The 26,724-nt window shown below is 35.6% G+C and overlaps 1 protein-coding gene across 17 annotated transcripts in view; it reads right to left on the reverse strand.

Annotated features, from left to right (window-relative positions):
- SYNE1 (spectrin repeat containing nuclear envelope protein 1) overlaps positions 1–26,724 on the reverse strand; it is a 320,180-nt gene that overhangs the window by 174,294 nt on the left and 119,162 nt on the right. For all 17 annotated transcript variants that reach the window (XM_030022683.2, XM_030022698.1, XM_030022689.2 and 14 more), the window contains 17 exons: positions 26,340–26,516; positions 24,881–25,021; positions 23,686–23,846; positions 20,653–20,803; positions 17,085–17,312; positions 16,454–16,552; positions 14,538–14,725; positions 14,304–14,427; positions 13,171–13,337; positions 11,746–11,899; positions 10,826–11,454; positions 9,965–10,144; positions 6,939–7,089; positions 5,126–5,284; positions 4,194–4,376; positions 2,243–2,344; positions 276–479 (listed from right to left, as the gene is read on the reverse strand). In XM_030022683.2, coding sequence (XP_029878543.1) covers positions 276–479; positions 2,243–2,344; positions 4,194–4,376; positions 5,126–5,284; positions 6,939–7,089; positions 9,965–10,144; positions 10,826–11,454; positions 11,746–11,899; positions 13,171–13,337; positions 14,304–14,427; positions 14,538–14,725; positions 16,454–16,552; positions 17,085–17,312; positions 20,653–20,803; positions 23,686–23,846; positions 24,881–25,021; positions 26,340–26,516 — 3,198 coding nt within the window. The remainder of the gene's footprint in view (positions 1–275; positions 480–2,242; positions 2,345–4,193; positions 4,377–5,125; positions 5,285–6,938; positions 7,090–9,964; positions 10,145–10,825; positions 11,455–11,745; positions 11,900–13,170; positions 13,338–14,303; positions 14,428–14,537; positions 14,726–16,453; positions 16,553–17,084; positions 17,313–20,652; positions 20,804–23,685; positions 23,847–24,880; positions 25,022–26,339; positions 26,517–26,724) is intronic.

Consider the following 26,724-nt stretch of genomic DNA (forward strand, 5'->3'; position numbering starts at 1 on the left):
CAATGTAACAAAACCAGTTCTTATCACAACAAAGACCATATTATTCATTATAATTTGCTAAAAGGTTTGTATAAAGTTAATAAATCAGAACTTTCATTCGTTGTTGGAACTTCTTAAAGAGTATCACTGTATTATTTGCTAATATTCTAGCAGCTGTGCAGGAGATACATATTTTTTATCAAATGAAAATTAAGTATAATGCTCAGCAAAACTCTGATAAAAAAACCAAAAATAACTGCATAAGAAAAAGCATATTCATTTTCTTCAGCACCGACCTTCACTTTATTTAGAGCTTCAGGATTCAGGTTATGTGCACAGCTTAACAGTGTCTCTTCCACTTTTGTTAACCAGTCTGTCATCTGATCAATAAACTTCTGTAACTGCATCTTCTGAGTACTGAAATCTTTCAGTGTCTCTTTTGCTGTCTCTGACATTTCTTTGGCATGTTCCAACTTCTGCCTCAATTCTGATTCTATAAACTAAAAGCAAAATGTTATGTATTAAAGCATTTAAATAAAACTTTTATTATGGTGAATGTTTTTTAAAAAAATGGAAGGTAAGAAAGTGACACACAATGATCATTTTGCTGTCTTTACATCCATAACTGAAGATACTTACATAAATAAAAAACGTCAGTCATTCAGGATTAAGTCTTAGATATACAGTAATTCAAAGAAGGGATACTAACTTATAAAAAACCAGACTGCAAACTGTTGAAGTTATTATCCACCTCTGAAAAATTAAACAGTTGATCTTTTTCCTTTACTAATTTGCCATATATACAGAACAAGACCTAAACACAACTAGCTCCATAAAAAGAAATATCAACTGGTGAGACTTAAGAGCACTGAGGCTTAAAGTATCTCAGTGTAAGGCAGATTAAAATTGAAGACAATACAAAAATAAGTTAGACTATTGCCCATTAACCTGTTCAAAGACAGCAATATGTGAAATTATAGTAGATGTCAGCTGTGCACATATTACTAATAAAAAGTAAATCAAATCAGTCATAATAGGGCGATGTTTATAAATGAACAATTACTGAAAATTCTATTAAGGAAATGTTTCTGTTCTTAGGATATGAGCTGATCATACTGTAGTTTACTTATTTAGCATTTGAATGTTGGCAAATAATTTGGGGATTTACGTTTAGTTTGTGAGGCTTTATTTTCAAATTTGCATTTATAGATCAACTACAATTTTTTATTGTAGGTAATTTTTAAATTTTTTATTGTATTTTTCATACTTAGATGGAAATAGGTGTGTGTTGGTTAACAGTGATATTCTGCAAGATAATTTGCTTTAAATTTTGCTCTATAAGTGGACAGATATTTATTATGAAACATATGATGAAACCTGAATTTTCTGAACCTCTCACATAAAGGAAACAATTTGGGAGAACATAAGCACTTCCATATAATTTGCACATCTTTATACTATAGGGTTCTTGACCGATATCTGATTAGTAATTTAGGCTTATGTGTATGGTCATGGCAAAATGTGGGCAAGGCTTGAGTGTTATATTAAGTTCCATTAAAATCTGATAAATGGTTTTGAAATAAATATCTATCGAGATACTTCCCTGCCTGTGGAAATTGCAGAAGTCAGCTTATCTTTTAAAACTTCTCACACTAAAAGTAATAATCTCACATAGCAATTTCCACTTGAAATCAAACATCCAAAATAGCGTACTTTGGTTTTGCATCTGCCCTAGAACATAAAAAATAAGGACCTAGCCAATAATGAAAGTTCGACAGCTCACTTTCAGTGGTTCGCATTTTACCCCTCTCTTGTAACAGCTAGTTCAGGGCACTAATTCTGGTCCACTGAAGAATTCTTTTGGTTTGATAAAGCAAATGAACATATTTTACTGCATTGTAATTCTTTCAAAGAGGCAACCTGTGTATGCATTCATATGATGTGGCTTAATGTTGTGCAGTGTAGAAAATATTATCTGTCTCATATCTGATCAGCTACCTTATAAGCTATTTACTCTATTTCGATTTAGTAAAAAATACTTTTACAACTTTAATGTTCAATTACTTTAGGGAATACTTTTTTTTTAGAAAAAAATCAAAGTTAAGTAAAGAAATATGAACAAAGAATAGTTATGAAACATATAAATAATGCTGTATCTGTCACCTTGAAAGAAAAAGGCAGTACAGGAGAGACAGAAATTTCAGGAGGAGTTTCTTCTTAGTTATTTGAGCACAGTCTGTGATTACCAATATCTTTATTTTACCTGGAGATCTGCAGGAGACTGTTGGCTATGGGTCAGTTCTTTGAGATCTGAAATTTTGGAACTAAGCTGCTCCAACTTCAGTTCTTTATCCTTGACTTCAGACTGTAAAAAAGATGTAGTCAAAGTTTCATACCAAAATACAAGAAGGTTTTAGACCTTCAAAAGGATGCTCCATCAATTGCAAAAATGAAAGATAATGTAAACAAAGTTTAGTAACCAGAGGGAAAACACTGTTGTTCTTTTAGTTTTCTTCTCTAAAAATCTCCCATCTCTTTTTCTTTATTAGACTCAGTTCAGAGGTTTTTTTTGACCCCTCCATTAGGACAACCATACACATTTTTAGCATTTAAAATACACTAACAGCTTTAGTTTCTTAAAACTGGCTGAATAAAAATGGGAATGTCATTGTTTACTTGACTGGAAAAATCTACTGTGGTTGTTAGGTTCCACTTAATGGCATGCACAGTATAACACATGTGCTCTCTGTTTTTTATTACAAGGAAGTGAGCTTTCAGAAAAAAATTACACACAGAAATAAATTTTAACCTCAAAAAGGAATTAAAAAATGCTGCTATATATGCACTGACATATCTGGACCTTTTATTTATTGTGGTCATAGAGATCCAAGTTATAAAGAAATATTCTACTTATTAAAAAAAATAATAGCAAAGTGAAAGAGAAAATCATAATTTGTATAATTGTAGTTCTGAAGTATTAGGCAAGTAATTGGTATGTGTATCCTATTACCCAAACTTACTTTTTTTAAAAAATTCAAAGAGATCACTCCAATTAAAACATTGGACAGTGGATTTCAGGATTAAATTGCTGCACTTAACATTTGCCCTGAATGGTAGAAGTTCAGGTGGCCCCAGAAGAATCCTCAGGGGGTATTTTGTGCTAGGAAGGATATAATATTAGGTGACTGATCAACAAAGTGACCACTGCTATAGACCATATAAAAGGTACACTGATTATTTCTGTCCATGCTCATCTATTTCTGATTGCTGAAAGCACAGGACCCTTCTGTCAGTGAAATGCCTTTCCTCTTGCCTTTGCAAAAGAGAGTGCAAAAAAAGTAGTATGGGCTATGCATTCTGTGATTGCAAATGTACAGCACAGTTGCTCATGTCTTCTGCTATTCTGGCCCTCCTGTGAATCAGGTACACCTGTGGTTTGGGTATTGGCTGCTCTTACTCCAAATCAGTTTTAATAGTGGTTAATTTAGGTGGTCTGATTGCTATATTAATCAGAACAACATTAGATAAAGCTTGTCCTGAGCAAAATACTGACTGAGCACCATTTCATATTCTATCATACTACTTGTATATGTTCACTGTGCATCTTCTTAAGGACATCATTTATTTCAAATGAAGTAGAATATAGCTCATTCTGTGGTTGATCTGCTGTGGATTTTAAGCCAATAGAGGCAGAATGCATCCTGAACTCTGGCTAGATTTCTAAAACAGTTTAACACTATCCAGAAAAGAAAGACATCGTCTTACTGAAAGAGTTAGAACCTGACATTAAAATTTGCCCTCCACTCCAGCATATCTGTTTTGCTGTCTGGAGAATCTATTTTCTTAGATGAGATTTCAGAAAGTACTAATTTTTTGCTTAACTTCAGCTGAAGTTGTCTAAAATTTCCATTGGTTTCTACTGGAACAGGGTTCAGTCCAATGCCATGCTTTCTGAAATTTTTGTGCTTGTAAGAACACATTGTCAAGTACTGCTAGAGCCAAAATAACTACGGAGCTTAGATTTGGTAAGAGATGTGCTGTTCTTGTTTCTGTCAGAAGCAAACAGCTTCAAAAAAGGACTGGAATGCTGGCAGCTACCCATTGGGTTGAACAGGGGACATGGTGGTCTACAACAGCACAGCTTTATCAATGTGCCTGATATCGCTTGAGATTTTGGCCCAGATCATTTCTATCACTGATTTACGGGTAAGTACCTGGAAGTCTTTCAGGAGGACCTCCATTCTCTGACTGTTACTCAAGTTGCTGATGCCTTCATTCAGTTGAGAAATGCACTTAATGCACCATCCATCCATTTCATCTCCAGTTTTCAGGATGTCATCCCACAGAGATACGCTTATCCTCAGCCGGTCGATGTTGTCTTCAATTCTTTCAGACACCTTTGAGGAGAAAAGAATGTATCAATACCACTCATAAATTCATTTTAGATTTCTTTATTTTGCAGCCAGTTGTAAGATAAGTGCATCAGAAATAATTAGCAAGCCTAGGCGAAATAATTTTCTTAAGAGTTAGGTCTAAGTTCTGAATTCTAATTTCAATTTAGTTACCCAGATCATAAAATGAACAAAAATATTATGTGACTTCTTCTAAAGATTTGTATATTTTTCACTGGGAAAGAGTTTTATGTTCAAATAAACTGTAACTTCAAAACCAGCTGCATTTATCTTTCTTATGTAATGTAGGAATTTGCTAATAAAGCAATATAAATATGAAAATGTAAAATATTAGCTTTTATATTATGTTTCTCTGCTATCATGTTGTCTTTCTCAACATACATCTTTTATGGTGTATCTTAGTACAATTTACTGCCTATTTATTTAGTCCAATTTACTTTAATAAAGTAATAGTGGCATACATTAGGTAAGAATTAAATCCAAATTTATACTCAGAAGTGCCACTGAGCAAATTTATACTAGTAACAATCATACATTGTTATAAGACATTGTTTTAAATCTATCAAATGGATGTCACAACTTTGTGTGTACAATGGATGCCAAATCCCTATGATTATATACTTCAAAGTAAACTTTACTAAACAATTGCACTTTAAGATCCTAAGAAAATACTAACACTGTAGCCTTAGCCCAACTTAAAAACTGTATTAAGTGTATAAATACCAGACTCTTACATCTAGCCATTTGTCCACCGTACAGTTCATATCTGTTTTCAGAGCAGTGGAGTCACAGTTATGCACTCTTTTCAATTCTGCTAATAAATGTTTTCCTTTATTGGTGAAATTATCCAGGTCTTTTTGTTTATCACTCAGATCATTCTTGGCAGCTTCATGCTGTGGACATAAATATTTGTTTGTTTAATGAAGCCTTGAAGAAAGAAAGAAGAATCCAGTTCTCTAGGCACCCACCCCTAGCCCTGTGGTATGTGTTATGCATTTGATAATTCTCACACAGTACACCATCTAATATTTAACTATGCCACAAAATACAGAGCAACTGACATGGTTTTCTCATGAGCATAATCAAATAGTATGACTGTTCTTATAAATAAAGCACACAAGTGGAAATAATAAATTCTGAATTTTCCCCACTTGGTAACCAGCTATCTTCAGGACTTAAGGCAATTTTTTTTTATTATTATTATTCTTTCTATTCTTCAGACTCTGCATGTCTAAAATTTAATTATAGGAACCCATCATTGACTAACTAGTATCTAAAATTAGTTCTGGAATTACAGCAGGTGAAACAGAGGGTGTTGCAAACAAAATTTAGAATTCTAAAACCTGTCACTCCTAGATACTCTGGAAAACAAAAGTACAGATGTGTTCAGAAAGGAATTAGAGAAAATCTTCAGGGCTCCTAAGTTTGCAATTCTAGGCATAGGGAAATCTTTCAAACACTGTCACTGAAGAGGTGACAACATACTGAGAAAGGATCAGAGTAAGCATCTCATACTTTTTTTCTGTAACAAGAAAGAAATCTTTCTTTTACAGATCAGCGTTGGAGATAAGCTACTAATCTGGACGCAGTATGGCCATGTGGCCATGCCTACCTTCTTATGGTAGGAGTTGTGCAAAATATTGCACTCCAACTCCTTCAGGCCTTGATTTGGCCACTGTTGTAGCAGGGACTTCTCCACAGTCCAAGGCTCACATTAAGGAGAGGAATCATATGGAAGTTACATGCATTTTTGTGTTAGACTGACGAGCTCTGTTCTGGCTTTCAGTTCTAGTTAAAATGTTTACTAAAAAGAGGCCATAAATACACACAGTTTAGAATGAGGTTTATACAGATCTGACTGAAGAATTTTTAATGAAGAACTCAATAGGCTTCCAAATGAAATTACCCTCTGAATGAACGGAAAGAATTTAACTCAGAATGTCTTTCCTGACAGGCTGATGGATAGCAGAATTTAGAATTTTAGAAATAAGATCCAGTGAAATAAATGGAATGCAGTGATCCAGATTCCTTATCTCTGCTCAATGGCCAGTATCAACATTGTACCCCATGGAATAAGTCATCTTAGGGAGAGACAGACATAAGAATTGCATACATCAGAAATGTGTGCAATTTGTTTTCTTTTGTTGACTTTTATCTATTAAAGAAATTACCCAACATGGAAAAACATTGAAGTATGTTGACTAGAAATATCCTCACATACTATGATAGGAATATATTCTCAAGGTATTTTATATGAAAAGCAGATAACTTATGCTTTCCATATAAATTAACATTTTGTCTTTATAGGTGTTAACATTATAAATAGCAACAATCAAATACACACTAATGGATCTCACCAAAATGCTGAAAGGACTATATTCTTTCCTCATCAGAGTCAGTACAATTTAAACCCTGAATGTCAGTGTGACAAGATTTGACAGTAAATTCAAGGAACTTTAAACACAGCTCAATGGCAACTTTTAAACAGAAAAATCCATCTAAATCAAAGATCATTTAAATCCCTCAAATGAAAATACAAGTAATTACCTTTGATAAAGTTCGCCTGACATCTTCATGATCCTTCCAAATGGATTTGATCACAGAAGCACTATCTGCACTGTCTATGACTTTCATTACTGTTGACTTCAAGCTCTGATATTCCTTCATCAGATCAATAAGAATGCAGGACTGCTCCTTTCTGTAACATGAAAAGGCTGCATTAGCACCATTTACTGTCATATTTCTGAAGGAAAAAGAATGCGATGTAGCGATTCACCATGGGAAAATCAGGATGCAGTGCTAAACGTGTTTTGGGCAGCCAAGGAAATATTAATATTTAGGTTTTACAAATCACTGTGGGTCCATACATCACAAAACATCTCACTGAAGAGACAGTATATGAATTGCCATCTCATATATATCAGATATCAAAGAAACTGACTTGAGCAAAAGAAAGACTGAAACTGGAATTCAAGCTTCTCACTTCCTACGTTTAGCATCTTACAGACTGGAAACCACACTATAATGATGCTGGCACTCACAGCTCCTTTTTTTTAAACTTTTTTTAACTTGTTTCTTCAACATGGAGTATTTTGGGGGGTAAAAAGAAGCAGAAGTAAAGACTAAAGCAATGCAACATAGGTCTGACTATTTTGTCCTCTAATTGTCAGATGCATGCTTTTGGGTCTAAAACATTACATTCAACTTACCTGTCATTCTACTGAAAACAGAATAACCTGCTGCTAAGAACAAGCTTAATATTTTTTTTCCACCCCCTCTCCAAAAAAAAGCCAATTTCTGCTCAGGCAAGGGACTGAACAAAAAAACCCTATTCAATCCATTCGTGGTGTTTATACTGAAGATGAGAAGGAATACTAATACTTTGGATATGTTTAGTTGTAGAACTGTGTTTGTCAGTGAAAGGAATTTGGGAAACATGACATTGCCAAGAAAGAGAGGCAATCGCTTTAGGAGCTGTCTCTTCTCTCAATGCTCCAAAGAGCTCTCCAAAATAATCAGGTTCAGGAGGGTCTAAAATTGTGTCTATATGAGAGAGAAAACAGTTCAAAATAGTTAAAATTAAATTAATAATTTAAACAAAAATTAATGTTATTTTTATGTTAGAAAGGAATCACAAGGTACCTGAGTGTCCTAGTTTCAGCTGGGATAGAGTTAATTGTCTTCCTAGTAGCTGGTACGGTGCTATGTTTTGAGTTCAGTATGTGAAGAATGTTGATAACACTGATGTTTTCAGTTGTTGCTAAGTAGTGTTTAGACTAAAGTCAAGGATTTTTCAGCTTCTCATGCCCAGCCAGCGAGAAAGCTGGAGGGGCACAAGAAGTTGGCACAGGACACAGCCAGGGCAGCTGACCCAAACTGGCCAACGGGGTATTCCATACCATGGGACGTCCCATCCAGTATAGGAACTGGGAAGTGGGGGCGGGGAATCACCCCTCGGGGACTAGCTGGGTGTCGGTCGGCGGGTGATGGGCAATTGCACTGCGCATCATTTGTACATTCCAATACTTTTATTATTGCTGTTGTCATTTTATTAGTGTTATCATTATCATTATTAGTTTCTTCTTTTCTGTTCTATTAAACCGTTCTTATCTCAACCCGCGGGTTTTGCTTCTTTTTCCCGATTTTCTCCCCCATCCCACTGGGTGGGGGGGGAAGTGAGTGAGCGGCTGCGTGGTGCTTAGTTGCTGGCTGGGGTTAAACCACGACACTGAGTATCTTTCAGGTTTAGGTATAAAGATGCCAACAGCTACCCCAGTATGTGAAAACTGGACAACTTATTTACCCTCAATAACGCATCTATAAGGCAGGGACAGCTATTTTACGTTTTCTTCACTACCCAGCTGGTACTGTCTAGCTTCTGACACATGTATGCGGAAATTACTTGGGGTATTATTAAGGACTTCTAGAGGTAAGAAAAATGGGTTGCAGCAACATCCAACATGAAATACAAGTTAGCAGCAGCGCTAAAGAAAAAGGAGCAATGGACATTTTTAAACAAAGCTATCCTTTTCTTCCACTTACTTCAGATTTATACGTCCCTTAAAAATGCACTGGAAAACCAGACTGAATTCAGCTGGAAAAAACCACCAGAAATGCAATTCATCTAGCTGTGCATATTTTCAAGAGTGAAATAATACACAGCTCTGGTTAAGGGGCAGCACGTTTACAAATATCTGTATGGTGTCAATTAAGAAAATAGAATAACAGTACAGTATATAAACCAAAGGGAAAAAAAATCATTTTTCAGCACAAATGAATTTTTTTTTTTAATCACCGTTCCAGTACACCAACCTAGCAGTTACATGGGGATCATCAAATTGCATATGTCCATTGAAGTATTAGCCAGGCTTAGAACTGTTTTGCTTCTGCACTTAGACAAAATTTATGTACATTGAGGATGATGTAATACTGAATGAATCTAGCACTTAGTTTTACCATGCAAATTTAAAAAGGAACATTTGAAGTTTTCTTTAAAGACAATGAAGAGGCACGTAAGACAAAGAAAAGGATAAGATGAAACTTTCCTTAGTTTCTTCAGTTCCTTTCTTTATCAACTTTCATTGGTATACAAAGCTGTCTTATATCACTGATTATACACTAATGATTGTTATGAGCCTGGTCCCTTGGGCAGACAGGAAGACTTAAATCTAGGAATAATTTAGGACCACTGAATATAGGGTTGTCACAAACACATATCCAATAGAGAAGGACAATACATGTTAGAAGGAGAGTATGCACTAGTTGGAGTGATAGTGAAATCTCAGTGGAGATTTTTTATCTTTCAGGAGAGCAAACAATAACATGCAACTAAAAGCACAGTATATCTGTAAGTAATGTCCTGAGGATCTATCTGTGGCCTTATAAACAGTATAATTACAAGTGGTACAAATACACTGGTTTATACTGTGTTTTGTCGTCTACTCAGTATTTAACATACAAGCCCTGGTTTTTATTTGGATTAATATGGCAAGAAGATACTAAATGGAAATAACTGGGTCTCTTTCCTCCACTAAAAGAACCCTCTCCTCACCTTAAGCCTAAGATCTACTTACTTTTCATGTATAACTTTCTTGGTATCCTCCCACAGAGATTCTAAGCAATTTATCTCTTTGTCGATCTCAGGAGCAAGTGTAATATCTTTTTGGGCTATCTGTTTTGCTTTGTCCATGAGCCACTGGAGTTCATGCTGGTGAGAATTCAATTCTTCATCTAACTGGTTAAAGATCCTCAATCTGCAAGTTAAAAGGCAGGTTTCAAATTTACTTATCTTCACTTTTTTGCAAGAGAAAAGAGGAGAAAGGAAGAATGAAACTTGCCGTTAGAGTTACTGTGCATAAAGTTCCCTTTTTCTAACATTTCCTACAGTATCTTCAGAAAACAAAGTGTTATCTGGATTTTTTTTCTGCTACAACTGGGCTCAGAATGTGATTTTTCTGATACATATACAGCTATACAATTATATATATATGCCTTCACCTCATACAGTGACTTGGAAATATAGTCAAATATTTAGATTAACAATTTATTATAGTAAGTGTTTTCAATTCCTTCAGCACATATACAGTCTTCAATTCTGTAAGAGTAGAGATAGTTATGTTATATGGGATTTCTAATAGCTGTTTGGAGCTTGGATTCATTCCGACAAAATAAATTTCTGAGACAAAGATTTTCTTGACTGTTCTTTCAATATAAAAGATTATCAGGACTTGCTAAGTGTTCTGCTCATGTTCTTCCTCCATCCAAATGGCTAACTTACAAAATTTTGTTAAGTAGGTATATGGACTCATAAATGCCTGGCAAGAAATAAGGTACCCAGGCAGAAAACTCATGCATGCCTCCAATGCATCATAAAAAGTCTAGAGACTGCAAGCAAATGAAGAAGTGCCAATCTCAAGCATTAATACTGTTTATACCTTTGCTGGAGGGCTTGTAGTGTTGCCTCCTTCAGGCCCTCCTTGTCAGCCTTTTCCTCAGTATCTTCAATATTCTTCAGTAACTGTTCTTTATGTTCCATGAAAGATCTTCGCAAGGCTCCAAGAGCTTCTGCCTCACTCTGTTTGGTTCCCAGCAGGTTTTGAACTGCCTCCAGTTCCAAGGACAGATTATCCACCACAGCCCTGCAGGAGGTCCTCTGCTCAGAAATGCTGTGTTTTAGATGATACTGGGCCTTAGTAAGGGAACCATCCAAACTGACAGCAGCAGATTCCAGCTTGTTAAGATCTTGAATAACATCATTGAGCTCCTTCTCCAGCAATCCAGATTTAGCTTTATCCATATTTCCTGTTTTCTCCACTGTCTGCCTCAGCCGGCGGAGCACTCCTGATGCAACACTATGGAGCTCCAGGAATACCCGCAGCTGATCCAGGGCCTCTTGCCTTTGGCTAGTGATTTGACTTGCCTCCTGGAAGATCTGAAAGCAATCTTCAGTCTTTCCCTGCAATATCTGCCGGTCCTCTGGGCAGCTGAAAGAACACAATTTATCTACATGTTCCTTCAGACTTTGTAATTGCTGTTTCTTACTTTCAACTTCCATTGAGTGGTTCTATGGGAAAGAAAGAAAATAGGGCTGGGTTTCTTCTTCCAATCAAAAGCTCAGAAAACATTTTAGTACTAAACTTATGAGTAAAACAAGTACTACTGCGGGCTTTTCAGTAAGAACAGTTCAGTGTTACAATTTTGCTTTAAACTGGTCAAATAATAGAAATCTGTATGTGACTGCAACAGTGTATCAGTTTTCAAACAAATAAATGACCTCATGCTAGTTTTAGATTAATATTTAGCTGAATGCACTGTACATTGTCTCTGTCTTTAATATTTACATCCAAAAGTTTACCTTATTGTGAAATGCAGCTAGTTGTTGATCAGCCGTGTTTATCTCTGAAGTGGCTTGTAGTTCAGCAAGAAACTGCTTAATCCAGTCTGAAAACCTGAGCAGGAGCTCATCAAACTGCCCATGCTCAGCAACAAGAGATTGAAGGAAGTTGATCCTATAGGATGTCAGATGTAAATATGAAAGCACTTGATGTAAATTAATCACTTCCCATAATCAAAACCACAGCTGACTGGACAGCATTAAAATCAATGCCAGGTGGAAGGAAAGAAGGAAACGTTAATTTATGTTACAAATGTGGTGACTGCTGTGCTGATTTCTTAACTGGGGAATAACATAACACTTGAAAGCACCAGTTTGGCACTTTCCTGTTTCCGCTGTTTTATTCATATCAACTGTTAGAAGTGCCCCAAACAATCAAGGTATGTTCTTTAACTTTTCTTCATGGAGGTAGTTCCAGCAAAGAGAATGATACTGATGGAAGATAAAGTTCAATTTTCGGACATAACAATTGTTTGCTTGATCTTCTGCAACTCTGCATGTCAGGTGAGAGTCTCATGAATTTAGGCAGGGGGTGAGTAACTGCATGCTCAACTTCCACTGAAGTAAGTGAGGGTCAAGTCTGCTTAGAGGAACACAATTCAAAGGAGAAATGTGTCCAGAGGAGTACTCAGCACCTAGCAGAACTAAGCTTCTAAACACTGACCTTAAAAAGGGCCGTGCATTTACCTTCCCATTTCCCTTAGGAATTTCTCTACGTAATTTTCAACATGAAATGCTATGTAGATCATTCATTATATTGTAAAAAAAGTCATATTGATAAAGCACCTAAAAGATTACGTCATTGACCAGGTTCTATTATCTAAGCTCCTTTACAAATAGTAAAATATGTATGTTCATCACCAAAACAATTGAAATCTAAATATATAACATACAATTCCAAAAACGGAGGCAGTGTTCCTGAGCCTAACATGAGCCAGCAGCCTAGCAATTGAGCATTTATAGTATTTATGGCAAATGAAAACTTCAGTGTGGGTTTAAAAAGACAAGAGCGTGGCTTTGCACAAGATAAAGCATATAACTGAAAAAATGAAGAGCTGATATTACAGGTTTTGAAAGTAACTTAGGAAGTTACTTGGGAAATCGTGACTGAGGATATGGAACATTATCTTCATTTCCTGCCCCACAGTCCTTCAAACAGAACTCTTCTATCAAAAAAAATAGGGAGAGATTATGCCAAAAAGCCAGCATGATAAATCTGTGGGAATCCCCACACCCCATTCCTGGGAGCTCAGGGTTCAATATGAATCTTTAACCTTTGTTTTCCTAGTGGTAACACTGTAAAAAACTATGTTTCAGAATTGGGATTCCTCATCTGGATATTGGTTACTCTCATTTAATATGTGAAAAACATTCAGACGCACAAACCTTTTATCAACAATTTGTGGTAAAGATTTCCACCTCTCATCCAGCTCTTCAAATTTTTCTTTTATTGTTTTCATACACTGTTCAGAAGCTGTTGGGAATAGTGACTCATTTAACTGTAGTAGGCTCGCATAGACTGAAGCACGGGACTCAATATCTGCTCGCAAATCCTGGTAAAACAATGAAACGTACAGTCTTTAGATTAAATATGGCATCATATTATGAAAAATAACGAAAAATAATAAAAAATCAGCTAGAGATTTCCAGTACAGCACTTTGAGACAATTGAGTGAGCACAGTTAAATCCTTGGAGGAATTGAGGTCTATTAGAACAAGGAGGTACTCAACACCTCTCAGACAACTGTAATTCAGTAAGGATTCATCAAAGTGTTGGGGTTTTTTTCTCGTTTCGGACAAAGTGCGACCTTTCCACACTATATGATGAAAGTGGCTAAAATCAAGACTAAGTTTTGCAACATATTTTGTGTGCAGCAATAGAATTGTGAGGAAATGTCACAAATGGGCCCAAGCAAAAAAAACAAAAACCCAAAATAATTTTCCTTCTCTTGAGTAATACTTAAAACTGAAATTATGGACTCATTAGCTTTATGCAGGGTGTAAAAGATGCTATGTTTGGCCAACTGCTTCATATTAATATAAAAACAAATGGCAAAAATTCCAAGGGAAGGCATACTTTAGAATAGGATGAAAGTCTTGTGTTTAAAAAAAATAATTGGAAATCAGACTTTCATTGTGAATTCAAAAACTCTGAGCATTTTGTCATCTGAGCAAATTTCCTCACGTGCAAAAAAAGGAAAGTAGCATTGTCTGACAAAGGAATTTCTCTACAGAAAGGATCTTCTGGCAAGCAGACCAACGTCCTTCCTTGGAAGATAACAGGATATACCACGCCATTATTTCTCTTGAGCTGGCATATTATATTTGCAAATAACATTCTTCCTGTCATTTTCTTGTCTTTGATAAATAACAACAGCAATGAAGTAATACTTTCCTGGGACATTTCCAAAGCCCAGAATCAAGTGACTTGTCAAACTACAGTTGAGCAAGTCCCTCCTTCAGAAGACACAGAAACAAACCAGGAAATGTAGTGGGACTATCTTTTAGTTGAAGCATACCTGCAATGACTGCAGTTCACCTTCCAGTTTAACTCTGTCAGCAGAAACATACTGCTCTGAAGGCCTGGCTGTAGCTTCACACCCCTCCAACCAGGTTAGGAAGGCAGACAGCTCCTTCTCCTGCCTAACAAAATCACAACGTAGAGTTATCAACTCAAGTCGTCCCTTCGGTCTCACACACTGACCGCAGGAATGTCACTGTGTCCATCGTAACAAACCTGAGAGTCTACTCACTTTTGCCACTGAGCCAGAAGAGTCTCTAATAAAGTCTGTTTCTCTTTAGCATTTTCTAGCACCTTCTCATATTTCTGCTGCAATGCTGTAACCTCCTGAGCAGCTGCTTCTTTGTTGGCCACCTTTCGGGCACAGGCTGAGAGAGAGGCCAGCATGTTGCTCAGTTTTTCCACAGTATGGCAAAGGTCCTAATGAACACGTAAAAGAAACAGAAGTCACATATATAAACAACAGAACTACAGTAACGACGGTGGGAAAAATTCTGTACTTCTACTCAAAGTTTGAAGCAATGCTACATCCACCAGATCATCAAGTCACTGCATAGCTTACATTTCACTCAGATCTATCCTAGATACATGTGTCCCAAGCATATCAGTCAATGAGCTCATAGTGGGGAAAGACTTTCCTAAGAACTATGTTAAAGAAAAAAAAGTCAGCAACAAAAGGGTCAGATCTTCTGAATGGGAATGCAACACTGCATGATCATATAAGACAAAGCTCCAAATTCCCTAACATCTGTCTAAAAGTTGCTCTAATTTTTACACATACAGTAAATACAAAAGCTCATTCCAACATGTGAGGACTGCCAGACTTGCAGCCCATGTCGTGACATAGGAGAGGTAGGGAACAGTTACTGTGAACTTCTGTCAGCATTAGCTAAAGGTCTTTTTCATAGAAATGGAATCTGATGTTGACTAGACTTTCCAGTGTTGCCAATTCTAGAGAGCTGGGAAACTTGTTCATATGAAAAGGATTGAAATGTAGTGCAATGAGTTAGAAAAGCACAAAATGAAATAGATTTAAGACTACTAAAGTTCCAACTCACAGGTGTGCAATAATAACAACAGTAGTAATGGTTATAACTACAGTCATGAAAGAAATCATATATAGGAGGAAATGTGAATTATACAGCAATAAGTTACTGACGTTTAAACTAAATAATAAAAAATAATTTCATATTAAGGCGTCATGGTCCTGTAGGCAAGACAATAGTTTACAGTAGTATACTCAGAATATTCGTAATTTTTAAAAGGCAATAACAATAATGATTACATGTGCTGTCTGAACAAATTCTCCATATGCAAAATATTTTTCCTCAACAAGTATCAAGCTTTTTGAAGCAGACAGGCCAGGTCTTCCTTGCGTACAGCCTTTGCAAGTAATTACCACTAAGTTCAGAAGAAATTATCTGTATTTTGCAGCAAGAAGAATATGACTAAAAGTTTTTACAATATTTTCTTAGAATGAAAGATCATGATTATTGTGGGAAGAACACATCACAAACTTATAAACACAGACAAAAATGCTACACCAAATTCCCTAAGATTTGGGATTTTTTGTAGTTTGAATACCAATCTGTTTATTTTCCTTTTGTAATGGACTGAACCAAATGTCCAAACCCCATGGAATTCTGGCATCACAGATAAAAGTTTGTCGGTTGAAACTCTGTCCAGTCTCTACATTGTTCAAGAAGAACCACTTCAAAGGAGATTTTTTTTTTTAAATCACAGAGTTCTCTATGCCAAGATGCAAGTTTCATGAAAGCTTTGAGGAAAAATGTCTAACAAACAGACATGGTTTTTATCTTCTATTTTTCATAATGGTTTAGATGCATAAAATTAAAACCAAGAACCTGAAGGATTAATTCATACTTTTAGGCTTTCCTTTCTCTAGAGTGGGGAAAAAACTCTCCAAGTCTGTCTGAAACAGTGAGAAGAAATAGCTGAGGAAGCCTGCTTAAGCCTTCCCTGGGGCTGCCCACCCCGCCAGGTAGCCCTTGCCTCCTCCTGCCTCCACCCTGGGCTGTGTGGCATCAGGCAGCCCCTGGTCCGGAGGTTACTGGCATTGCTGTGAGGTGGTCAGGGCGGCACCATTCCCCTGCGCTCGGTGGCAGGAATTGCTGGCCACATGCTCACCGTGCAATCCTGAAGTGCTGCATATGTTGCTGCTGCTGAAGAGCACGATGTGAGAGGCTCAGCTAGCTTAGCTTCAAATTCAGATACTGCCTGCTGCACCTATAAAAAAAGGCAAACCAGAGAGTCTAAAACCAGCAGGAAATACATAAATGATGCTTTAAAGAACATCTTTTAAATATTTAGTGCTAAGAGAATATTATATCCTAAGCTTTTGTAGGGCTGAGTGCCTTCTGAATATAAAAGATGTTAACTCTGCTCAGCTCCTTGTGACAGGGGCAATAATAACATTTAAATTATTTTCCTCATGACCTGCTAACAACCCAAGATTGAAGTTAAAGTGTTTATAAGAAGTATGGATGTAGTTTATTAGTGCAATATGCAGGAGAATCACTTAGGTTTTCTAAAAGATAGCATAATTTTGGGGTGTGGATGTTTCAGTGTCTTCCTGAACCTGCCTTTTAAGTCATTCAAAACACAAACTTATGTATAGAGGTCTTGCAATTACCTTACAAATCTAGTCATATATTCTAGTCCATCCTATTATAATATGCATTTTATATTCAGTTTTGGAAAAATAAAGAGTAATTCTATAAATTGCTGCAAACCATCCATTAGATTTTGCATTGTCTACCTGTTTAAGACTTTCTTCGTATTTCTGCTGTGCTGATGCATTCCCTGTGATTGTTCCTTCCAGTCTCTGTGCATGACCTCTTAGCTCTTCCCAGTACCTTTTAACCTGCGTCAGTTTAGCTTTAATATGTGCACATTCTCCAGAGGTAACGAACTGGGAAAAAGACTCGGATTCCTCTTCTAGTTTTGAGATGCCAGTTATTTTACCATCTATTTCTTTATTAATAACCTAAAATGTAAAGTAATAGTAAATAAAGAAGCACAATAGGTTTTTAATTATCAGAATAATATTTTTCTACTTCCTTCTTTTAACCTGAGCTACTAATATTCTTCATTAAAAAAGTAAATGAGAGTTCATCGACCACTTGAAATAACTAGTTACAAAAGTCTTCAATATTCCCTGTGAATTCCCTTTTTCATCTTGAAATTAGCACTGGAAAAGGTTTAAGAAACAGCCTGCCCTAAAAAACAGTGTTTATGAAGAGCAATTAGAATTGGCTGAGGTGCATATTTTCATAAGCAGACAAGAGGGTTCATATTTTAGCATCTCTTACTTCACAGCAAATTAATACACAATTCTCTTAAAGATTCAAAACAAATACAAGATGAAAAAAGTAAGTATATAACTGAAAATAACGTTGTTAAGGAGCTGAACCCTAACAGTTGATTATTTGTGTTTCATAAGTTTTCAAGCACTTACAAAACAAAACATGCTATGATTTGAAAACCAATAGAGATTGTTTTCATTTTCTAATTCAAAATTCTATGGTATAATAAAGAATAAATTTAATTAGATGATCAGATAAGGTGAGCATGCCCTCAGGCAGAAGAATAAATAACGAACCACATTACAGCATAAACAGGAAATCATGAAACAAGGGTGATAACAGCCTTTGATACTTTTCAGCTGTCTTCTACGTCAATTAGTAAAAGCATAAAGACAAACTAGCACTGGCTTTACATTCATCAGCTGCATGACAGCAACTGCCTCCTATTAATTTGCACTTGTTTTTATTGCAAATTAGGGGCAAACCTGGAAGCTACAACCTCCAAGCCAGTAACTTATGGTGTTTCACATTCAGTGGCTATTTATGCAGTAAGCATCAGTGAACTTGGAAATAAGATTTTTTTCACAACAGAATTCTTTTAATTTCTGCTGATGCAGCATGTCCATGGAGTTCTTCTCAAAAGCAGTGAAAAACACTCATTGGGAGGGAACTGAAAGAGCCAAGAGCGCTCTTTGAAATTGAAATAAGCAGTAGCATTCTTAGATATAAAAATGTTAATGAACGTATGTATATGAAATCAACTAAAAACTTTCCTGAAAATGCACTCTCAAAGGCATACAAAGTGTCCAACTTCTGCTATAACTGTGATTAAAAATATGGTATCTTTCTTGCCATTATAAAGCTCAGGAGTGGCTTACTGCAACATTCAGTCTAGAATTAGCAGGGTGATGGTACAGAAAAAAAATGTGGTGCTGTAATCACTTATAGTGTCTCTTTATGCAACATATTCTGAATTAATTCGGATTATAAAATATCTTTTTTGCATGAGAATACGGTGCTGAGGAAAAATACTGGATTTGCAGCCCTGAAGCTGAAATTATTTAACAATGCAGCAGATACAAATGAGGCAGCACTTTTTCACTCCCACGCTATTCTGTTAAACTCACTCAGTTACATCAAACAAGGTGGATAATTGAGGCCTTCAAACTCTCACTGAGTCTGTCACCAACAGTAACTACTTGTGATAACTGTCATTTTGTTCCACCAGGAATTTTGGAGAAATGCGTAGGTGAAAATCTGGCTTTGCTGAAGTCATTGGGATTTTGCAATCAATGTCACAAAAAGTAGAATATTACTACTACTATGTATGATAATTACATTCAGCTGACCCCAGGTTTTATCTGGTAAGCCAAAGATATTGGGGAACACACTATTGTTTATTCATTTGCCTCATGTTGCAATATTCCTTACTAATATGTTGTATTAGAAATTATGAACTAAGCATGCTGATTAGCATTGTGACACAGGGTAACTCATCAGGAAACTTACAACAAAATGTAACTAATTCTTCAAAACTGGGCACAAAGCAATGCTGCTGAAGAAGACCTCCAGCTATGTCCACGCATCGGAGGCCAGATGACTCATTTCACATATCATAGTTCATAAAGCTCATTTGTTCACCTGAGTTACAATAATGTAGCCTAGACCTTACCTGGAGGATTTTCTCTGCTTTATGTCTGTTCACTCAGACATTGATAAACATTACCTGCTGACCATTTTCTTTCTGTTGTGATGTTTAAATGAGGAAGAATGATGGTGGAATTTTCAGAAACTTACAATGCAGTGTAAAAATGACTGCTTATCTGCACATACAGCAAGGAACAGCCTTTCTGGGAAATTGGCTTGAATGGGCTAGTAGGGCTTAAGTAGGCTCCATTTAGACAGACAAAAACTGTCGCACTGTAATGCAATATTCATATCATTTGATGCACTTATTTTCTGTCTTAAACATTGGAATACTATCCACTAACTACTGAAAAGCACGACAGCATGACAATGTATGCCAGTGGAATAAGTGCACATACGTTATTTCACAAGGAAACTGCTCCTAATTGCTGTGGCAATGAAGCAAGAATTCAAGCATTGTTGTATTCTTCAATGATGAAATCAAGAGATTTTATTTATTTGGTGTATGTAAAGTTGTGATCAAATTAAGAACAGGAATATACGTTGATAAACTGTTTCTGTCACATGAAACAAGTGCCTTATGGGATGCTTAGGAAATACTTAGTGTCAATCCGGTCCATGACTGCAAGCAGTTGCACACCTGTGCACCTTCTGAAAAGCAAGTAGGTCACAGAATAAAGAAAATGGCAGTGTGCACTGCATATTGAAAAACTCTGTCCCCTTAGAAACAGGCGGTTTCAGAGAAGGTAGGTACATTTTCATTTGCGGGAGGATATGAAGTCAGTCCTTGAAATGCAATGCTTGGAGACAATATGCACCTCAGTCAGCAATAAGAAGCTAAACCACTAGGTATCTACAAGAATGTACACAGAATTTAAGACACTGTAAATACAATAGCAATAAATGGTATGTAGGTTTGCAAGCTACCAAGAGCAATAGTTTCTTTATTATTTTAGCATGAAAGATACATAAATCAAGTTATAACTTTAGCTTGCAAAGTTAAAATAAAATTCTATATCCACTAGTTGATCTATGTTTTAAAATAAAAAAGCTTTATACACCTTGTATTTATGTAGCTATTTTTTACACCAGTCAAAACTAATCAAAAAATAAAAGTATAAATTAAATAATATTTTTCACCATGTACACAAAGGCTCCATATATGTAAACTAAATACTAAAAGAGAAGACAGCCTGTAAGAATTTTCCTTGAGTTTATGTAATACCTTTCTGCTTGGTATATTCGTGTACAAAGTGTGCCATCATTACACCATGGTAGTTCTGAAATGTGAAAAATGTCTGTTCTCCCATTTGGCCTCTAGCAAAATGACAGAGAAATGGGCTTTTAATGCCAAACATAACAAGAACTGATCACCTTGATTTGGCTGATCTGTATGTCCAAAGGAGATGATGATGTTTCCAAATTTTCCAGTTCTTTTTCTTGTTCAGCTATCCAGATGGACAGAGCTTCAAAATTATTGCCAAAATGATCCCACTTGTTTTTCACCATTTCCATGCTTTTAATACTAAAATTAACCAAATTAATTAGAGAGAATAAACAGTTTAATATAATGAAGCTGCCCATACTCTCGCTAGAATAAAAATGTAGCTTATTCAATCTACAGGAGAGTAATTTAAAAAACTCCTGGTCTTAGAGGACCAAGTTGTGTGCCTAAATTCAAACTTGGTTCTCTCTTAGACTGTGCATCCAAAGTCAAACAATTATATTAGCCACAGTGGGGACACCAAGAGGTGAAACAGAGTACAGTTTCATTCATTAGCTGTACATCAAGAAACTCATCACAGCAGGAAGAGAAAGGAAACGTAACATAAATATGATTTCTGTTAAATAATATGGAATTATTTCAGATATCTAAAAATTAAGATAACTGAGTGCATAGATGTTAGTCATTTAGTCACTAGAACAGAATGATTAAAATCAGTGTATTGTGGATGTACATATATTCACCAATGCTTGACTGCTTTATTAAACTTGGTTTTTTTATAACAGCAATCTCCCCATCTTATAGGAAGTTTGTGTCCTCTGAGGCAATGATTTCATATCAAGCCAAAGAATCAACAACAGATATGACTCAACTACCTCAAAGTTAATAGATTTATAATCTTTGAAACATACATTATAGGTATGTTAGAGACATATTATGACTGATTCTTGTATATCTTGGACAGCAAACAAAGCAATGGGTTTTTTTGTCACAAGTAAGAAGTCTAAGGCCCTTATAAGGCTTAACAGCATTAACTTCCAGTATACAAGTTTCTGTGCCTTTCAAATCATTGTAAAGAAACCAGTGCTAATGTAGATCCTACACACAGCTTGCAAAACATGCATTTTCTATTTCACTGAAAATATTAAAATTTCATCAGAAAAGTTTGAATATTACAAAATTCCAAAATACATTTTCCTTTTAAATATAGCCTTAAAAACCATTCCATGTTAAAAAGTCTTTGTTGTAATTTCTTTCCCCCCCCCCCCCCCTTAACGCTAGAGGAAGCTTTAAGAAAAGATCTAGTCTAAAAATGTAAAAATTGGTCATTTTATTTTTTCTTATTTATTTTCAAAACGAAAAAAAAAAAAAAAATTAGCAATGTCAACAGCCATTTACCGATAAGAGTGTATTCAAATTCAAGTTATTTGTAGGAAAATAAAGTGCAATAATATTTCCCTCAAGTCCAGCCTAAGAAAATACAGCTGGAAATCAGAATCAAGGGACCAAATCAGTGGCACAACAGCTGAAAATCCTTTGCCTTTGTATCTGCCTGCCTTCTAGTTGCAAGAAAGCCACAGACTGTAAAGAATATAGTCCCAAATGCACTGCACAGCTATGCATGATCTCCTTGGAAAACAGACATGCTAAGTTTGCTCTGTAGCTGACTATAGAGAGCTGCTCAAGCTCTTCTTGCCCTTTCCTGTTCACTGGCATAGTATGTACCATATGTATTTGGAATACCTTCACTTTAAATTACTTGGCCAAGATTTTTATTGATGATGTGAGTTACAACATAACCCTTACACACTGATTATATGTTCTGTAGATCCACTATAGAGAGCTGTATATATTTGCATGTTTTGCAGAAGAGATTTATTTTTTTTATTATCTGTCACAGTACCACAGACATTCTGTATAATCCATACATTCAACTAAAACCTATTTCATATCTACATTGAAAGGGGATATCAATGATGGCTTTCATTTAAAAATAGATGACTATTAAAAAAGTGAATATTCATTGTTGGAAGGATGAATTTCTTGAATTGAGATATCACACTAGTTTTCTCTCTAATGTTGGAGAAAATTATGTATAAAGTAAAGTATTTAGTAAGATATGGTAGAATTTGACTGCAAATCGCTGTAATACTTCATATTGGAGAAAGTGTTATGTAAAAAAATTAGATCACCAATAATCAGAAAGTTACATCTGCTGCAGAGGTTAGTTATTCTGGTTTACAACTGTTCTTTTACATCAGGAGGAAAATGGCACCAAATTAAAGTCAAATTAGCATGCCAGTGGTCAATAGGGGAAAAAACCCAATGATGTGGGCATTGGCCTTTGCTCATATTCAGATGGAGATGGTGGTACCTGCTTAAACTTATACAGCAAATTATTCTACAAAGTAATTCCAGTAAGACAACATAGAACTGGCACATATATCCATGACTGTATGTATCAGATCCAATATACGCAAAATACTAATTTCATACACACATATAAATGTATGTGTATATAGATAAAATGAGAATAGCAACAGCTGAAGTTGAAGTTGAGTAACTTGAGTTCAATAACTGAGTTACTTGAGAAAAGGGATGAAATTTTTACAAATACAAAAAGCTACAAATGTTTACAGGATTTAACAACATTTTCTTGGAGTTTGAATTTTCAATTTTTAAACAAAATTTGGCAGATGTTGCCTTTGCTTTTTGCAGCAGCAGAAGCAGCTTTTGATATTGCCCATGAAATAAAATCTGAGTATTCAGCTACGATGAAGGCACTTCTTGACATTCCTATGGAGAAAGTAGAATACGAAAACCAAGGCAAATATGGTAAATGTGCTGTTCTCATACTTGCACTGAGATTTTTCTTACTAAGAGAGTCTAGTACCTCAAGAATGAGTATAATTATCCCTTCTTCACAAGACTGGAGCTTAAAGATAAGTGACAGGTTAAATGTAACTAACAGTGGGTTTATAAACTACATATTATTAAAAAAAAGATTTTGTTTATTTGCACACACTCTTTTGACATATTTGGTACTATAACCTTGTTACTATGCCATGGCAAGCTGTAAATGATGGAGCTGATGAGACAATACAAAATGCTGACAAGGTATTCTAGAAATCTGATACAATCTCATAGTGGAGAATAAATATTAGGACTTGTTAAGAACATACTCTTCTTCAAGAGTAACTTCCACTTTTTTCACTTGTTCTTGGATTGATTTTGCCTGCTGCTGAAGGGACTGCTTGTTCTTTGAACCAAGCTGTATCTCAGAAGAATTCTTCACCAGATTCTCAGCCTGCACTGCCATTGCTTCAGTCTGTTTAGAAAGTTCCTGTAAGGATGCAAGACGCATTAATACAACTATAAACAGTTTCACATATTTATATTATTATTAATGAAATATAAATATTATGAGTATTCTTCCTCAATGTTTGTGGTTGCAAAAAGTATCTGTGTCCTACATGTATATTTTGAATGTGTAAATACATAAAAACAATCTCTGAAGAATGTTACTTTCATGTAGCATTTAAGAAATGTTCATTTGAGCAACCTAGCTTGAATAAAATTCAGCAAGAGAAACTATATTTCCAAAAGTTTTTAACTCAACCAATCAAAATTTATTCTATAGCTCTTTAAGAAATTGAGGAAGATTATATGCATGTTTGCTTATCTTTATATCCCAGCCTTTACAGAGAGGATTTTGCAGTATCTCATAGCTTGTAATCTCACTTTGTTTAGCAACTTTTCTGTCACAAACATTAAACCCATACGCCAGAACAATGGATGCTGAGCAAAACCAAGATATTTATAATTTAGTATCAGATTAATCAAAGGGTAAAAACAGTGTGAAAAGCACAGCACTTTGGAAAGCCAATCACTACTATTACTTCTGTATTAGTAAATAAAATGGGCTGGGATAATTCTGTGTTATTAAGGGCAAGTGGCATGTTATGGCTTATGTCCATGTTGCAGAAGTCTCTCCTTTTTCTCCTCGGGGCTAAAAGAGTGCTAGTTGGCACAGTCCACATAAACTTGCCAAAGAGCACACTATTGATGTTGATATGCCAGTGCTTGACACTATTTAGCTTACTAGTATAGATGATTACTGAGCATAAAATGGGAAGTCCTCAAAATCATTTTAACTTCCATACATGTGCTTCAGATGCAGATTTTGAGCAATTCTTCATGATCTTTTCATAAAATTACTTTTTACCTCTAAACAGTTTATGCAGTCTCTAGTCTCTACATGCAATTTGCACTGGCATTAACGAGAAACTGTGCAAAGATTGAAGGCAATATGCTCACTACATGTGAACAAGCAAGGCAGAAAGATATCTCGGTTCCTATATTTCACACACTGAATACCTTTGTCTGATCCAGTTCTGAGGAGAGGCTCTCTAAACTGCTAAAGTTTAAGATACGTTCAAGTGCAGAACTTGCTTGATTGAGATATTTTACTACGGTTTCTTTGTCCCTTTCAAACTGCTCCCATTTATTTATTGTGACCTACAAAAACAAACAAACAAAGAAATCCAGAACAGGAACGCAAAGACAAAAAGATCAAAGAGGAGAAACAAAGAATTTCTTTGTAAGTTACTGAAGAAAGAAAAAAGGGAAAGACCTGACATAAAATAAATCAATTTCTCCTGAAATGACATCTACTCTACAGATGAAACTGTTCTGAACCCAATAAAAGAAAAGTTTTCCCTTGAATTTTCACTGATTCATACTGCACTGTGCAAAAAACCATTGCTCTCTAAGGCACCAGCAATATTTAAATCTTATATTTGAATGTCCTATAAGAAGTCTGAAGTAATAAATGCAGATGCTTATGCTTATGGTGACAGGTGTCAACAATATCTACAAGGATTTTCAAGTTCTGTAATGAAATAAATTACAGTAGAATGGTAGAAGAAAATCCCTACTCATAGGAAACTCACACATAGAAATCTATTTGTTCTTTTCTGATAATGTAGAATTTTGATTAACGTACAGCATTTAATTACCAGTCATGAGAATTATGACAGCATAAACAAATATTTTCTTGATTCTGAAGTAAAGCAAAGCCCAAGTTAAGGCTTTATATATGGGATTCCTTAGAAAATAATTGGTTTCAATAATAAATTTTTACATTAAGTAGTTATTTGAGCCCTATCAATCATGTTTTTCATCTTGTGTTTTATCATAGGAAATAGTTTTGATGACTTTAAACATTGCGTGGAATAGTGGACAACTGGATTACCATTCTGCTTAGACAAATGTAAAGCACAACCCAGACGTGGGCACAAGAAGCTATAAATTCTAATCCGAGTTCAGTCAGTGATTAGTTATACAACCTGGAGCAATCCATTTGATTTCTCTATGACTTTTTTCTTCTTTCTTTAAATTTAGCATGACAGCATGTATTACATACAGTAGTTGTAAGGATTATATTTGCACAACATCAGGTGTTATTAATCTAATATCCAGCCTAAGGACTCTCAATTAAAAGGCAATGTCATCTTTAGTAACCAGGGGAGACATCACATCTAAAATTTAATTCACAGATAAATTATTTAAAATATCTATTATAACTGAATAGTTGGGACTTTTAAACACTTCCAAACAAAATACTGTTTCTTTATTAATCAAGAGGTATCCAGCAGCTTCGAGAAATTTTCATGGAGGTACTGATCAGAAAAACCCCAAAGACCAAGATTCAGAGTTGAGAACGTAAACTCAGACTTTTTAGATTACAAAAATTGGGTTTTTACTAAGTTTAAAAAAAAAAAAAAAAAAAAAAAAAGAAAGCACGGGGGTTTATTTCTACTTGCAAAGGACCCACCTGCAGTTGCTCTTCACGTTTCTCCATAGTCTGCTGTATGTTCTCTAATGTTCCTTCCAACTTTTGTAAATCCTCCTGCATCGTGCTGGGAAGTCCACCTTCAATCTGCAACTGTTTAGCTTGGGAAATCTGTTGTTGCACATCTTGCCTCTTTGCACGGAGTCTCCTTGTCCTTTGCTAAAAGCATTCATCCAAAAGGAATAATTAGACTTTTTAGCTCCTTTGGGAAACTGGCACAATGAAACTGCTTTCTGCTTTTGCAGGGGTATGCAATGAGACTAACAAAGGGATAAACTGTGGCAAGTATTCCTAGAGTCTCATATACTCATCAAGTACATGCCTTGGCTTCCAAAACACTTATACACCTTTTGTGGTATACAAATGG

This window comes from Aquila chrysaetos, chromosome 8, assembly GCF_900496995.4.
Source record: "Aquila chrysaetos chrysaetos chromosome 8, bAquChr1.4, whole genome shotgun sequence".
NCBI classification, from domain to species: domain Eukaryota; kingdom Metazoa; phylum Chordata; class Aves; order Accipitriformes; family Accipitridae; genus Aquila; species Aquila chrysaetos.